At 39.5% G+C, this 16,789-nt stretch overlaps 1 protein-coding gene across 1 annotated transcript in view; it reads right to left on the bottom strand.

Annotated features, from left to right (window-relative positions):
* nadka (NAD kinase a) overlaps window positions 1–16,789 on the bottom strand; it is a 52,534-nt gene that overhangs the window by 3,359 nt on the left and 32,386 nt on the right. The window contains exons 7-11 of the mRNA XM_067412437.1: window positions 16,364–16,466; window positions 11,951–12,090; window positions 5,757–5,856; window positions 3,856–4,013; window positions 2,760–2,842 (exon numbers count right to left, since the gene is read on the bottom strand). Of these exons, the coding sequence (XP_067268538.1) occupies window positions 2,760–2,842; window positions 3,856–4,013; window positions 5,757–5,856; window positions 11,951–12,090; window positions 16,364–16,466 (584 nt within the window). The remainder of the gene's footprint in view (window positions 1–2,759; window positions 2,843–3,855; window positions 4,014–5,756; window positions 5,857–11,950; window positions 12,091–16,363; window positions 16,467–16,789) is intronic.

Here is a 16,789-nt window from a genome sequence, read left to right as displayed (position 1 = left end):
GTGCTTTTTTGTTGCGGTGAAAAAATGACATTTTATTAATTTCGATGACGATTTTTTTTACTCTAGCGGTGACAGAAACGGCTTTAACCAATCACATACAAGAAAACAAAGGTGACGAAATGTCCAGTTGATGTCACGAGCTAATCACTCAGCATTAACCTTGGCCAGGTGTGGCGTTTCTCATGAGATTACAGCTGTAGGTCTAGTCAGAGCTGTGCACCTGCAGCTGTGTTTACAACTGTATGCTACAGACAGCAAAACTTAACCTTTTATAAATTGTTGATTTTTTTTTCTAAACCTTGCATCCGCGATTATGGAAAGTGAACGTGTTGCAATCAGTACGTCTGTGGCACTAAAATGTTTACATTGTAACTCGACTGGAAACATCTGCTCCGGATCGATTGGTTCCTGAAGTGTGTTAGCCTGCCGTGGTCATACTCAGCTCTCGTCTAGTGATGTGTCGTTCATGAACGATTCGTTCATTTTGAACGAATCTTTATTATGACTCGGGACTACAGAGTTGTCTCAGATAGTGATCCGTTCATTTTGTGTTGACCGCGCATGCGCATTACGAAACATATGGGCTCAATCAGCTCTGAATCTCCGAATGATTAGTTCTTTTGAGTCTCGGGTTTGAGTCTTTCGTTCTTGCTGTCAGTCCCATGCTGTGTGTGTGTGTATATATATATATATATATATATATATATATATATATATATATATATACAGTTGATTCAAAATTAGTCTAATTGAATTTGTGATGTTAGACTTGAATAGTCAATATATTTCCCATATTTGTATAGCCTATGTCTGATATTAACTGAGAATAGTATAAAAAAAATAATAATAATAACTACGTGCTTTTTACTAAAAAGGTTGTGAACTAGTGTTCTATACGGCGACAAGTCACGTGACAAAAGAACGAACGACTCAAACCCGAGACTCGATCAAAAGAACTAATCTTTTCTGCTTCCGTTATTGACAGCATAGACTCTATGGGACTAACAGGAAGAATGAAAGACTCAAACCCGAAAGACTCGTAAGAACTAATCATTTTTGTTTCCGGACCTGTGTCGCGCACGATCCGGGCGGCCCAGCCCCCAGATCTGATCAGAGTCAGACACAGACGAGTCGACAGCTAACGTCTCGAGGAGCTCGAAGACACGAGAGGCGGAGAACAAACGTGATAAATATGAAGTTGCAAAAGAAAGAATGATTTGGATCAGGAGGTGAGGTGAACAAACAGAGACTGCAATAGCCTGACCCAACAACTAATCAATTCATTAAACATTTCAGTTTCTTATCATTTGGCTTTGGTTGCAGTACCCTATAGTTTATTTTTATGTAGTTTTAAAATGTAATCAACATTTTCATAAGTACTAGATGTGTTGGGCTATTTAACATGTCATTTTGGTGAAATGATCGAAATGACTCGGAAAAAGATTCGTTCATTTTGCTGAACGAGACTCAAAGATCCGAGTCAGTAAAAGGATCCGAACTTCCCACTACTACTCTCGTCAGAATATGAGTCTGATGCTCATTGGGCTGTGATTATGGGGCGTGTTTCAACCCAACCAGGAAAGACCTCAATTGGACAGACCAACAACCAATCAGAGCAACGAGGCGACGTCAACAGAGTTCAACTGCACTGTGTTGCCAAGTCCGCGTTTTTCCCCCCCGCTGGCTGTTTTATATGTCCGCGGGTTGAAGCGACTATTATGTGATATATAGACCCATGAGTGCGAATTTTAGCAGCAACCTTGCCAAAATAACACACATTTTACCCTCCAAACACCATTTTTCCTGGAGAACCCCCAAAGCTATTGTTTAGGGCTAGTAGTTGGTGGGTTTTGTTGTAAAAACTTGGCAACCCTGTCTGCACGCGCGCTGGAATACACGATCTTTGCCGGTGTTGTAAAAAAATTAAATCATTTATTGATACACAAGAGTACTTACCCAACATGATCATCATTTCTGAGAGAAATAGTGAAGGTGATGCAGATACAAACAAGCTCTCCGTTTAGGATTAGAACAAATATAATCCAAGCCTCTTTGATGACGTGATGATTACGTTACTGTTGATCATCTGTCCGTCATCGGCTAAAGCCCGCCCTGATGATTTCATTGGTCCGAACAGCTTATATTCGGGGATAATTACTCCTCTATGGATCGAGGCCAGACCGAACCGCCCGACCTAAAAATGTTGTGGGCGGGGCTAAGTTCGGCTGGCATCCAGACTAGAAGTGTGTGTTAGTTTCGTCAGATGTGCTTCTGTCTCTGGAGGAGCTCCTCAAATTGTCCCACAGACTTTATAAAGTAAGTGCAGAACCAGCCATGATAAAGTTTCAGCTCCTGTACAAGATTAGCAGACTCCCCTTCAGACTGTCTGTTCTTAAGACTGGCTGCACCCAAAACCATCTTTTCGGTCTTATAAAATGAAAAACTCGACTTCACTGAATGAGGAAGTGTCTGTGTTTTCTCAGCGGTCACCGCAAATGTTTTTGAATGTCGGAGCTCTGATTCGTCGCAAATTCGTGTCGCGTATTCGCATGCAAAATATTTGCTTATTCGCTTCGCTTTTCCATTACGCGTCCGGTGTGAAAGAGCCTTAAGTCAGTGAGCAACTACTCGTGCATCCGGATTGATAATGAGCCCATTAGAGATGCAAATAGGAATATTTTTATTGATCACAACCTATTGTGGGATGTGCAACATGTGTTGAAAGTTTAGCATTTAATATTGAAGCTGAAGTCCTGTACCTGTCCCCATACGCGATCTCCTGCCGTTTCCTGCCATCGAGAGACACCCAGGCCGTGTTTCTGGCATCACGGGTCAGCATAATCTGAAATCACATCAGGGGTCAGTGAGTGTCCTCATGCAGTCGGAGCCCACGAGCAGAGGCTGTAACTACAGCCAAAGATGTATGCTTATTAGTTATTGCAGTGTCAAGCACTTGGGTGTTTTGCTCTCTTTGTCTCGTTCTCTTTCGTCATTCCCGTCCGAGGAGAGAGAGAGAGAGAGAGAGAGAGAGAGAGAGAGAGAGAGAGAGAGAGAGAGAGAGAGAGAGAGAGAGAGAGAGAGAGAGAGAGAGAGAGAGAGAAAGAGAGAAAGAGAGAGAGAGAGAGAGAGAGAGAGAGAGAGAGAGAGAGAGAGAGAGAGAGAAAGAGAGATACCTTCGACACAGATTGTCATTTCTAATATGACATAATTTTGTTTGCTTTATTGTTAAACTACAACAGAGAATGAAATTCTACAACATTTAACTGAAATTAAATGTTTACATTTAATGTAAATTAATTTAAAAAAAATATTTTAAATGCGCAATTCAAGGTGCAGCACTGCATGGTTTGCGACACGAGGTCAATAAACGTCAACAAATGAAATGCAATAATGGAGAAACCAAGGCCGTGGCACACAGAACAGACATTTTAAAAAAGCTTGGCAAGATGAGTTGTTATTCACAGAAGTCCAATCAAAGGCAGTGTGTCTAGTTTGCAAACAGTTCGGTCCTTTTTTAAAAGAGTATAATATCCGTCGTCATTATGGTATCATTGTGTATTTGGCATTGAACTGTATTTTACATTGAACACTTGGGGATTGTTGCCCATTTAATTGTTCATTAAAATGCAACACTTTACAAATAAAACTGAATTAGTCAATCAGATTAAAGTTGTTTTATATTTATTTTAAACATTATGAAATAAATAAACCCATAGCAACTTTACTGTAATATAGTTTGATTTATGATTAAAAATTACTTTCGGCCCACCGGCCACAGCTCTCAATCAAGTTTGATTTGGCCCTATATAGGAAAAAGTTTGGGCACCCCTGATCTAATGCATCTAGTGCATTCACCTTGAGCTTGACCCCGGCAGGCACCACGATGGGTCTGAAGGACAGCGAGTGTGGGCAGATGGGAGTGATCATGATGGCCGGGACGTTTGGATGGATCATGGAGGCTCCTGCTGCTACTGCGTATGCGGTGCTTCCTGTGGGAGTCGACACGATCACACCTGAGACGGGGCAGAGAGAGCAGGAAGACAGGCCAGTGATGCTTCTTCTTCTCAAAACACTGGGAATGTTTAGAAAGGCATCGGACAAAACACTTCCCTTGAATTTCATCATCAGTATTATGTCTTTTTTAGTAAAAATATCTAAACTAGGGTTGGGTATCGTTTGGGTTTTTATGATTCCGGTGCCAAACCGGTACTTCTAAAATGGTGCCTGAACCGATACTTTTTTTTAAAAAAAAGCCACAAAACGTCAGTGATGACATTAAATAATGCCTTTTTATTGATTTTTAAAAAATTATTATTCTTTAAATTGAACAATTTATTAAAAGTTTAAAGTATACTTAAATATATAAAAAAAGACTGGGAATGTAGGCATCGGACAAAACCCTTCCCTTGAATTTCATCATCAGTATTATGTCTTTTTTAGTAAAAATATCTAAACAGATGATGATGGTTTGAAGTGATGCGCGGGTTTATCCATTGTTATTTTTTTACCTCATATCAGACGAATCTCATCTAGTATTTCTAACGCCATTACTTCTGTCGAGTAGGGTCAAAAACCGGCGAGCGATCATAGTTATATATATATCAGTGACGCGCGGGTTGATCCAAAATGAGCGGTTACCCCCGATTACGAGTAATCCAAAAATATTATTAATGATATTCAGGTCGCGGTCAGTCGGGTCATTTGAAATAAAGATGCCAATTAAACCTTTGTAATTGATATAGTACTAGACACAGTTTCCTATGAAACCCATTGGCCAGGAGGATCCTCTGCGGTCCAGCAGTGAGCGCACATTCAGCTCCGCAGGTCGAGTCATACAGGCAAAAATTAACCCGGCTCAACCCAGGGACGGCTGATTCAATATTATTTCTACACAGCGCGAGGAAAGCTAAATATAAGAAGCTAATCTTCTGTTTAAGGCCAACAACGGCACCTTATAGCCCTTTCCTGACGCGGGACAAAATGGCCGACTGGCGATTTCCCAACACGCTGAACTGAGCAATGCCATTGGACCATTTGAACAGGCTACCTTTAAACGCATATAGCTCAGTAATGTCAGTTTTATGTATTTTCTGAGAGAGGGCAGGATTTTTGTTGGGAAAGTCGGGGGAAGACGCACACTCCGATTAGACTGGATAAACACATGCAGCATCTTAATTGTAAAGAAAATGAAAGGAAATAAATGAATAAATTGACGCTGCGATGACCATTTACTACTTTAAAAAAATACGGGTCAGGAAGCGGTCGGGTACCATATTTTCTTCTTTTTTTTGCGGCCCAAGTTGCGGGAGGGTTAGTTAAAAGTGTCGGTCGGGTGCGGGTTGTTTATACATTGACCCCGCGCATCACTGGGGGTTTGGTACGTGGTTTTTGCATGTGGTCATGTAAATGAGTCATAAATGGCTTAAGCATAAACTGATCAACACAGCTAGATTTTTGCCACCATACCCCTGGCATCGCCTGGCATGCTTTCTGTCGGCTTACTGAAGTGTGTGATATCTGACAGGAATGTGTCCTTTTTAGACACTGTGAGTAAAAGAGCTGATGCTGCAATGGGTATTATGAGAAAATTAAAGTGTTTTTGATCACTTGTAGGAAACTTCAAAACTAAAATAGCTTAATAAAGGCACTTCAAACATAAATAAATCCATTAAGGATGTAGGTATTTTTAATAGAAAAGCCCCCCAAAAAATTAGATGTGACGACATGAGTAATTCACTGGATCGTCTCACACTAACCGTCTCCCTGAACGGTGGTGATCAGGTGACCATCCAGAAACAAGTCCAAATTAGAGAGGTAGGACGACGGCCCTCTGTCTACAACAACTTCATTCAGCACCTGCCAGAGAAACACACACACAGATATATTATTTACAGAAAATAAGAACAGCTTTACACGTGGACCAACTGAAAGCAACAAATAAAACACCATTTAGTGATCGGAAAAAAAACGTAAACATTCAGAAGTAAATGTATTAACATAATAACAGATTAATGGTGCACTATGTAAAAATTTTTAGGAAAAATATATCCAAAAACCACTAGGCCAGTGTTATATATTTTGTTCAGTTGAGTACTCACAATATCCCAAATATTTCCAACTATTTGTAAATTGTGAGAAAATAGCTATTTTAACCAATGAACCGGGACGTGTGAGCGAGTCGCCTGTCAATTGCGTCATATCTGCGTTACCCTCAGTTTAATTCTGCAGAAATGCTTTACTCACTGCAGTCGCTGAGCGAACACACAGAGTAATGTCATAACATCATTTTAAACACACTAAGATTTCACAACTTATAGTTTCAGTTATATACTAGTCTATGAAACATGATTTGCAAGAGGTTAAAAACAATTTTAACAATTTAAAGCCACACTGTGTAACTTTTTTAGTTTATTCTTAGCTAAAAACACTTAGTTCTTTCAAATATATGTGCTCATTAATGTATATTTACTTCTTTCAAGTAATAAAGTATTCTCGTAAATTTATAATATACCATTAAAAACACATACGGGTGAGGGGTTCGGATGCCGGTCGCCATGTTACCCCTCCATCTTGAAAGTACGTTAGCCAAAGAGGGACATACCCGTAAATTCAAGCTTCGCCTTTCGCGTTTTAACACTCGATGGCACCGTGTCGAATGTGAAGAGGGGGGATTGCCATGTTAATCTTGGACTAAATCGGCCACCGTAGGAGTTAAAACGAAATCAGAATTGAGAGGAACAGAAACTAATATTCACTGGATGGTCAGATACCTTTACACCGCTAGATGGGGGAAAATATCACACAGTGGAGCTTTCAACAAAAATCTAAACGTGACTTTGTAAGAATTGTAATCAGGCTCTGAACAAATTACCTATTACATTTTTTTCAGCCAATAGAATCGCTCTGGGGTCCTAAGCGGGCACTATTTCACAGGGGGACAGGATTTATCATAACACCGGTGACTGTGGCATAATAAAAGTCCCGCCGCTGTGCAATCGCTCCAGCGGCCTCGCTCAGCTCCTCAACACTCACATCCATCACATCCATCAACACATAGGACTTCTGCTCGACTCCTATCCCGATTCTTTCCCACCGGCTGTGAGGTGAAGAACACGTCCTGAGATGCTGCGCTCAAACTTGGCCTCATCAAACTACCCCTTTGTTTTGAATGGGCGACCTCTAGCGGACGAAAAAGTTACATAGTGCACCTTAAAGGATGAACAAACTACGTATTTTTAAAGGAGACCTATTATGTAAAATTCACTTTTACATGCTGTTTGAACATGAACTTGTCAACAGTGTAAAAAAAACACCCTATAATAATGGTAAAAATCCACCCTTTCCTTTTTTATATTCCCCATAAATCATTAACAGTGCCTCAAAATGAGGCGTTCATATTTTCTATAGATTGTATCATCACGCTATCCTGTATCAATGCACACAGAACACGTTAGTCCATCCCACTGCTTGTCTATTTTTGTTCTTATGGTCTGCCTGCATCCAGAATAACCCAGCAAGGTTCATCTAGTGCGCGTTTACAAGTGTAAATAAAAGCAGACAAAAGCAGAAAGTGGAATGCAAAAACGTGATCGGTGGAAACGGCCTCATACTCTGGCAAAACAGGAAAAAAAGTATCCGAGGCATGAGCTGTAAAGGCCCCGCCCTCTTCAGGAAAGGGAGTGGGGAGCAGCAGCTCATTTGCATTTAAAGATACACGCACAAAACAGTGTTTCTGTTTCCACCAAAAGAGGGCCATTTTAGTAGCCTAGAAATCTAGATGCACCCTAGCGGCTGCAAATCTAATCTGCCCACGAGTGTCGTCGAGCAACTCTCAATACCCTTCTGAGCTGTAATTGCCAAACTCTTGCTGGGCCAATCACATCGTGTATAGAGTCGGTGGGCGGGGCTTAATATAATGATGGCCGAGTTGCGTTTGCGTGCTTCTAGTAAACACAGAAACTGGCGAACGGCGTCTTTCGAATCGGCTTTGATCGTGACTCTGGAAGACTTGGAGTTGAGCTTTTCTCTGAGAAAAGAACAAAGAACGGCACTGAAGTCATTCTTAAGAAGGGAAGATGTGTTCGTAGTTTTGCCGACCGGATACGGCGAATGTTTAATCTATCAACGAGCTCTGCTTCACTTTCGCTGCTCTGGTTGGTTGTAGCGCTATCCTATCGCGTGCAGAGGGAGTTTGAAAGACAACCGTTTATCCGCCCCTCGGATTGAGCTGTCTATGGTGAGTTTCCAGACCAAACATCTTGATGTGGGTCTGGCTTATCAGGCTACCATTTTAGGCTTTTAATAAAAAATCTGTGGGGTATTTTGAGCTGAAAATTCACAGACACATGCTGGGGACACCTGAGACTTCTGGGTCTTCTTTAAAATCAATTAGTCAGTCAGATGCCTGAAAGACAAGTAATTACAGAGAGGGCCATTTATAATTTAGGGTCATCTATACCAGGCATTTCTCAGTGACATTCACGCTTAATGCAGCTCCTCAATAATGGAGACATTTACTGTAGTTGTTACACTTCCTTCTGACAGATATTCAACAAGAAAATATGCTTTCATTGCATGATACTATCAGTCCATACACACATCATTTCTGCATAAGAAAAAAAGAACTGCACATTGCAAACTACTGCATTGACTTTGTTACAAAAGTAGGCTACTGCTTTTATGCTCAGAAATGGTTTGAAAGCATGCTTTATTGCGCTGACATTATGTCTGCAATGTAAGTGTAGCAACATGTCCTGTTTGCAGCGGAGACAGAGTCGCTGATTATTAAAGGAAGCAATCTCAACGTTTGACATGTTATATGAGACACCATCGAGGAGCACTAGGCCATGTCTTACATGCAGGACAGAGAACAGGTTTTGCACATACAGCGCACAGCATTCCTCACTTGTTTAAAATAATTTTGTTTCTTAGTTTTTGTTATATTTTATGAAAGTAAAAATTTGCATTGCAGAAAAGTAGATTTTTGTTTGGATATGCTGTCAATTATAGTTCTTTGAAAGAAAACAGGAATGGGCTGGTCACACTTGGCCAAGAAAATTGCAATCGGTGCATGTCTTGATTATATGTTTGTTCTGAGCATATTATTTTGTCAGCAAGGCTATGGAAGTAAAACTGTGCCACTGGATTTTGAATTCTAATTTTTAGCACTGAATTTTTTTACATCGAATTTTTAACACTGAATTTTATTTTGCATCTAAATCAGACTTTGAATTTTAAAAGCCATCGAATTTCTAGCTCTGTTTTTTTTTGACTATGACATTTTTTCAATGTTTTAAAAAAATTCAGTGTAAAAAGAAATTCAACGTCTCAAAAAATTCAGTGTAAAAAAATTCAACGTCTCAAAAAATTCAGTGTAAAAATATTCAGAGTCAACATCCGGGTAACCAAGGAGAAGCAATCGATCCCTGTATCAAATCATCCAACATCCAGCCAATCATTTACGCTCCATTGGTCATGTGATGCTGAAACAGGAAGGCGGGGAACAGGGCCGTTTCTAGCCTTTCTGGCACCCTAGGCGAGATTCATATGTTGCACCCCCCCCCCCCCCTTTTTTTTTTTTTTTTTACTTCAACTTATTAAGTAAATATGACTTCCTTATTTCATGGGCATATTGTACATGCATTAATCGAATAATGTAGCTAGGTTTATTATCTCTGAGATCACAGATGTTGGGGGGTTCGGGGGCATGCTCCCCCGAGAAAAATTTGATTTCTATGATCTACATATGTGTATTTTAAGATGTTCTGAAGGCCAAAAAATTAGATAACAATAGCTTGAAAACCATGTCACTCGGCGCCGCTGCGGATTGAAGAACACAGTGAATCAAAGAATAAAAGACGGGACGAAGCAGTAGCCGAAGCCTTGCGCCAGTTTCATGTTTTAAAGGTTAATCACATATTTTTTTAGGGGGGGCTGATGCATAAGTTCATAAAAAAGGGCCTAGTGACGCCCATGGTTATGACAGTATTAGCCTACTTGATCAATTTACACTAAACAGCTATCTCTGATGTAAAAAAAAAATTATTCAAATTAACTGCTATAATGTTCTGCACCTGAAATGAGCATGGCGTGTGGTCCGTCCAGTACTAATATTCAGTGTAATGTTTTGCTCAACATTATGATAGAGGGACCAGCTTAGTAGAGAACAAGTAACCAATAAGTAGGCTATACCTGTATATTTCGCTTTCTTTTTACGATACTGAGCCCCTGATGGCTTTGACCTTTTCATGATGATGAAACTAAAGCACGCTGTAACGAGTAGAAATATAGTGTGGCCCCTTTAAGAGTTGCGAGCGCTCCCTGCAAACGAAGTCTGCATTTTGTGTATGTGCGCACTGAGTCTTGAGCTCCCATGTGTGGGGATTATTTTCTGTTTTCTGTTGCTAACAGTTATTTTGTTTTATTAAGTAATGCTGTGGATGGAAAGGGAGTTTGTGATGAGAGTTCAGCGGGGAATAAAGTGCGATCTGTTTGATGTTAATCGCCTCCGTGTTTGCATCCACTACAGTTACATTAAGTGAGCTATCCGCATTTTTCACTCGGACACAAGTGTTACAACGCCACGGATGGCGACGTTCCCTGCCGCCCTCTACATGATCTCATTTCATTACAGCAGCTCCACTATCACCATGGCGACTTCACTCCAATAATCGCAACTAATCATAATGCCTTGAAATAGAAAAAGTACGAAATATTAATAATAAAATATATATGAAATAACTAAAAAATCTTGTTGGGGCGGGGGCTCATTGACGCCCCCCAGCTGTTGGCGCCCTAGGCGACCGCCTAGTTTGCCTATGACTAGAAACGGCACTGGCGGGGAAGTTCACTTCAGGTGAGCTCCAGAGCTCAGCAGCATGGCTCAGAACACACACGATGGCGCTTCAGTGAGTTTACTCATGACCAATGGAGCGTAAATGATTGGCTGGATGTTGGATGATTTGATACAGGGATCGATTGCTTCTCCTTGGTTACCCGGATGTTGACTCTGAATATTTTTACACTGAATTTTTTGAGACGTTGAATTATTTTACACTGAATCTTTTGAGACGTTGAATTTTTTTACACTGAATTTTTTGAGACGTTGAATTTCTTTTTACACTGAATTTTTTTAAAACATTGAAAAAATGTCATAGTCAAAAAAAAACAGAGCTAGAAATTCGATGGCTTTTAAAATTCAAAGTCTGATTTAGATGCAAAATAAAATTCAGTGTTAAAAATTCGATGTAAAAAAATTCAGTGCTAAAAATTAGAATTCAAAATCCAGTGGCACAGTTTTACTTCCATACAAGGCACAATATAATGGGGAGTTCACAAGGAAACTTTATTTGACAGATAAAGCAGTGACTGTACTGCATCATAAACCGTAAATAATGTCTGTAAATGACAGAGCATTGTGAGTAATTTATTAGTGAGTGGGCGTTTCATGTGCAATGACATTAGCCAATCACAACAGTGTCCGTTTACTTAAAGGAGCCGCACCTCAAAAACTGATCATTTCAGAATGAGGGATGATTTTTCTTTTTTTTTGTGCATTAGTGAACCTTATAAAAATTAAAATTAGGGATGTCACAATACCAAAATTTAGTAGTCTGTACCGATACAACCAAAAGTACATAATACTCAATACCAAAATTGATACCACAGAAGAAAAAAAAAGTGAATGTTGATAGTACAGATTTGGTACCGAAGCATCAGTTCTCATTACATCCCTAATTAAAATAATACAAAAATCCATGTTATGACCTTGTTAAATGGTTTGCTAAACGACACACATGCTAACATATTAAAAGGACACTTATTTGAATTTGGTTGTGACATTTAAACTGAAACACACTTTATTGAAATCCAATAAGTAATGCACGTAGCTACTGAACAGTATGATATTAAATGTAATTCCCTGTACCGTTGCAGGAAATGTGGCACTCACTTGATACTGCATAGTTTTGTGTTTGGGTTCAGCGTCTCCGTTAGTGATGATTAAACTCGTTTCCTCCGCAGGTCCCTTCTCTCTGCACTCTTTCACTACCTTCACCTCCAGACGACTGCGTAAGATGATCGCAGCATTTCCTACAAACAGAACGAGAAAATACTGCATAAATCCTCTACACACACAATCACTTACATGTGCTAACTAGAATATATTTTGAAACACAGCTGAGTATTAGTAGACCGTTAGGTCAGGGTTATGGTTAGAATAAGTTGACATGTAGTTACTAATAGTCAGGAGAATGTCTAAAGAGGAAATAAAAAGTGTTGATCTTACATGCTGAACTTCAGACAAATTGTTTTAGCACCCTCTAAAATCTATTAGTTTGCAGGGCTACAGACTGGGACCGAATGGTGGCATTGCGATCTTTTTTCTCACTGGAGTCTTTGCCACGGTGCCCAACTTATAAGAGCTGCTATTTCTGTTAAATATGAGAAACGGCAATGGCAAATGAAACAAAATGTAACTGCGCTTCTCGTTTGATCTGCATTGGGCGGACCGTTCATCAGCTCAGAGCAATAATAGACAGAGCCAGCTCATACACGGGCCGATCTCGATCATTCGACACCGTTACACAGCACTGGAGATCCAGTGAGAAAGAGTTTGAATTCACCACAGGACTAATAACATCACTACTGTGAGATCTAGAGGAAGGGTTCGGCGCAGAATTCTCCGTTATAAACCACAGATGTCCGATCAAACAGCGCTGAAGTGGAAACTGGAGAAGTTTAGGGGTTTCACTTCACAAATGTGCTGTAGTAACACACAGGGCTGGACTGGGGCTAATTCGGCCCTGGCAAACCCAGCACATCCGCCCCATGAGTTTCCTGTGAATGTTTTTGCTGGGATTAGGGCCTTAATTTCGAGCAAATAAATAAAACTAGGACAGGGACAAAAAATTATTAATATATAGAATTTAATGCAGATAACAAACTTAATATTGCACATTTGTCACACAGAAATGCACTTGACAGTAAAGCACTGATTTTGAGCTAGGATGCAGTAAATTTACTGCTTTTAAATAAATACTGTCATCATTTACTTAATCTCATGTCCTTCCAAACCTCTATGACTTTCTCTCTTCCCTGAAACACAAAAGAAGATATTTTGAAGAATGTTGGAAACCAAGCCATTTTGGTTAGGCTACCATTGAATATTATATGGACAAAAAAACAGACTTGAATTATTTTATTTTTTATGTTACACAGAAATAAATTCATTTAGGTTTGGAATGACATTCGGGTGAGTAAATGGTCACATTGGGTTGAACTACCTCTTTAAAAACAATCATATTTTTCTAAAGTTAACACCTAATTTATGTAAGACAGTGATATGTATCTTTCAAGAGGTTTAGTTAAATGTCATTAGATATATTAAAAAGTTCATAAAACATTTAAAGAGAAAAAAGCTTTGTCCTTGATTTGTGGGATTCAGGCTTTAAAGCTTATTTATTGAATTATAATGAGATTTTAACTGAGTTTAACTGTAAGAGCATGGTAGTCACAGGTAAAACCTTGCTCCTCATTACCATGGCTATATAGCTTCTACAATATATAAACCATATATAATAAACTATTGAATTTGTAATAAAAAATATTGTAAATATATGTAGAAAATACGAAAAGGGCCTCTATAAAAGTGATTTATATTCTACAATATTAATGTAAGTAATAATAGCAACATTTTTAATAAATACGTTTCTTCCAAAACACCATATTTCTTCCCTGTTAGCTGCACATTGTGGCTTTGCTAAAGTGACATGTTTGTAGTGAAGCCTATTGCTGTTTTCCACATTTTAAATAGGCTACTCGCGGTTGTTTTCAGCTGATTCCCCACAGAACCTATAATGTTCCCATTTCACTCAATTGTATAAAACAAAATTCAGAGTCAAAGTGCCGTTCATCACTTTATAGAGCCGCAGAAACGCAGCATCCGTTCGTCAGCGGCTGCGTGTGCGGATATTCACCTTTTGCAGTTCCATACGGCAAGCGCTTAAATAATAATAATAATAATAATAATAATAATAACATTTTAAAAAACCTGTATCAGCCCCAGTGCGTCGGCCCACCGGGAAAATGCCCAGTATGCCAGATTACCAGTCCAGCCCTGGTAAAACCACATGGTATTATGGAAGAAATAGTTTTTTCAAAGGCATTCATACTTTTTTAACATTTAAAAATGCTAAATATGATTCAATATTAATGTTATTTTTAATGTAATGATTTGTGAAACTAGAAGTTTAAAGTTGTAGGCCACTTTTTGGCAAATAGGCACTTTTATTTTAAAAAGACATGAAATGGCCACTATAACCAGTAGATGGCAACAGAGGAGCACATATTGACTAATTAGCCATTTCCATTCCTTAAAGCAGCACTAGGTACCTTTTCAACCTTAATATATATATATTTATTTAAGACTCCTTTAACCTATATATGTTTTAAGACTCTTGTGATGATACATCGACTTACAATAGGTTGAATGACACGTCTGCCATAACCTGATGGGGTCTGTATCGTTTTTAATCGTACTTTTAAACTTCGGGTTTCGGGTAGTAACCCGAGAACAAAAAGAACTACAAAATTCGACTGCTTTACGGCATATACGTCACTTCCACCAACACACACACTTCCTTACATTCGGACGTGCGAGCCCAACTTTGTTCGTCGGATAATATAGTCATGTCTGAAGCAGCACAGACAAATAAGAAAGAAAAGGTTTTGTTGGAGGAAAGCAATAAGAGGAAACGAAAAAGTGATGGATTAAAGGCAGGATGAGGATCAACATGTGACCAGCGTTTGCTCGTCGGCGTGAGCTGAAGGAGGCGTGCCCGACCGATGCTGTCCTGCTTGTTACGGTGATTACCGACCACTCAAACACTGAACTGAAGTATCATATAGATTCTGTAAAACGCTAACCAATAGACTACTATAATGACGCTGGCTTGTAAACGTGAGCATCGTGATTATTTGGCGTTTGAAAAAAATAAAACCCATGAAATTATATTCATATGACATGCTGAAGCATATGCCACTGACTGTAACGTTACCTGGGATGAAGACATTTCACACGCGCCGCCAGAAGAACTCTGAACTCCTCCTGCAGTGTTCAGGGGAACTGTTAGTGCTGGACTGACCCGCGGCGCCACTTTTATGAAGTTATTTGGCCCGCACCGCACCACTGTATATATTTTTACAACCCGCCGCGCACCCGCGACCATTAAATAGACATACGGGGTCCGCGGGATATGAGACGACCCACGCATCACTAGTTCAGGGCTATCAGGGCAGTCATGTCAACAAATTCACGCGCGATGGGATCCCCTGTTGTAGGATGACAGATCTTACGACAGTAGTTGAGGACATTATTTTTTGCAAACTGTAGGGGGACCCCGAGAGCAAAAGTAGCCAAGTGCGGCTTTAACTCTTTCCCTGCCAAACACAACATTTTCCGTTATTTGTGAGAAAACACTTCCTGGTCGAAAACGGCATTTCCGTGTTTTTACTGTCAGCCGCTAGGGGGCGCTATTACACATCTTCTGAATGAGTACTGAAGTACTGCTCTTTCTTTTGATATATTGCATGTTTAGATATATTTATAAAAACTAAATATTCTATGGGCTATTACAGTTTTGTGAAAATGGTCAAAAACTCTGGCGGTGGTTGGCAACTTTTTTTTTTTTAAAACGCTGTCGGGAAAATAATTAATATATGGAAAAAGTAGGAAGTCACAAAGTCTCAAGAAAAACAAAGACTTTTCTTCAAATTGTGACTGAATTACACAGAAAACAAGTAAAGAGCTCCTTTTATAATCACTGGAGCTGTCGATCGGTTCAGTGTGAGACTATAGAAGAACAACGAGACATTAAATAAGAGCAGAATATTTAAATGTTCCCCGTAAAAATCAGCTTTTTGCACATTACTGTTGTTAATAAAACTACATTTTAACTGCATATTTAAGCTCAGTGCTTCACTGTTTAATTTACAATAAACAAACGTAATATTATTAGTAACTGCACTTATTAACAAAACAATGGTAATTTTATGATTAAATGAACTCTGATATATTTCCGTCCAGTGCCTCTGCTCTGATGTTCGTCTGGAGCCCTGGATTGATCTGATGTCTATTGTTGCCAAAGCAGTTCTCATAAAGCGATGCATCAGATCTTTCTGTCTTTTACCTCTCTACTGTGACGCAAGAGCACTAGCATTCCTATAAATCGATATTTGAAGCACAATAAAGCTGAGGAAGTGTAAAGATTTATGAAAAAAAACTGATGAAAACCTGAAATCTGAGAAAAGCGTCACAAATATAAACTCAAGAGAAGTCAGATGTGCTCTCACTGTGAAGACTTACCTTCTATAACCTGGTTGACCTGAGATTGGTATGTGTCGAAGTTAAACGGTGTAAGGAAGCCCAGAGAACCCAGGTGGAAGGCCATGACAGGAGGCACACTCTCCTACACACACACACACACACACACACACACACACACACACACACACACACACACACACACATTTATGACAGTTATGATAGAAGTGGACAAATGGCAGTTTATATTGTTCTTCCCCATCATATGACCATAATAAGCCGATAAACTGCTGTCATGAACACTGGAAAGAGCAAACAGTTCTAACATTACTGGGCATCTCTGGATAGTATGTATGTAAGTTCTGTAAGTGAAAAGCGACCAGTTAATGAGTCTAATTTACACACACACACACACACATACACACACACGCATGCTCACACACACACGCATGCTCACACACACACGCA

The sequence above is a fragment of the Pseudorasbora parva genome, chromosome 13 (assembly GCF_024679245.1).
Source record: "Pseudorasbora parva isolate DD20220531a chromosome 13, ASM2467924v1, whole genome shotgun sequence".
NCBI lineage: Eukaryota > Metazoa > Chordata > Actinopteri > Cypriniformes > Gobionidae > Pseudorasbora > Pseudorasbora parva.
The sequence above is the reverse complement of the archived record's forward strand: the minus strand, read 5'-3'. Positions and strand labels throughout refer to the sequence as shown.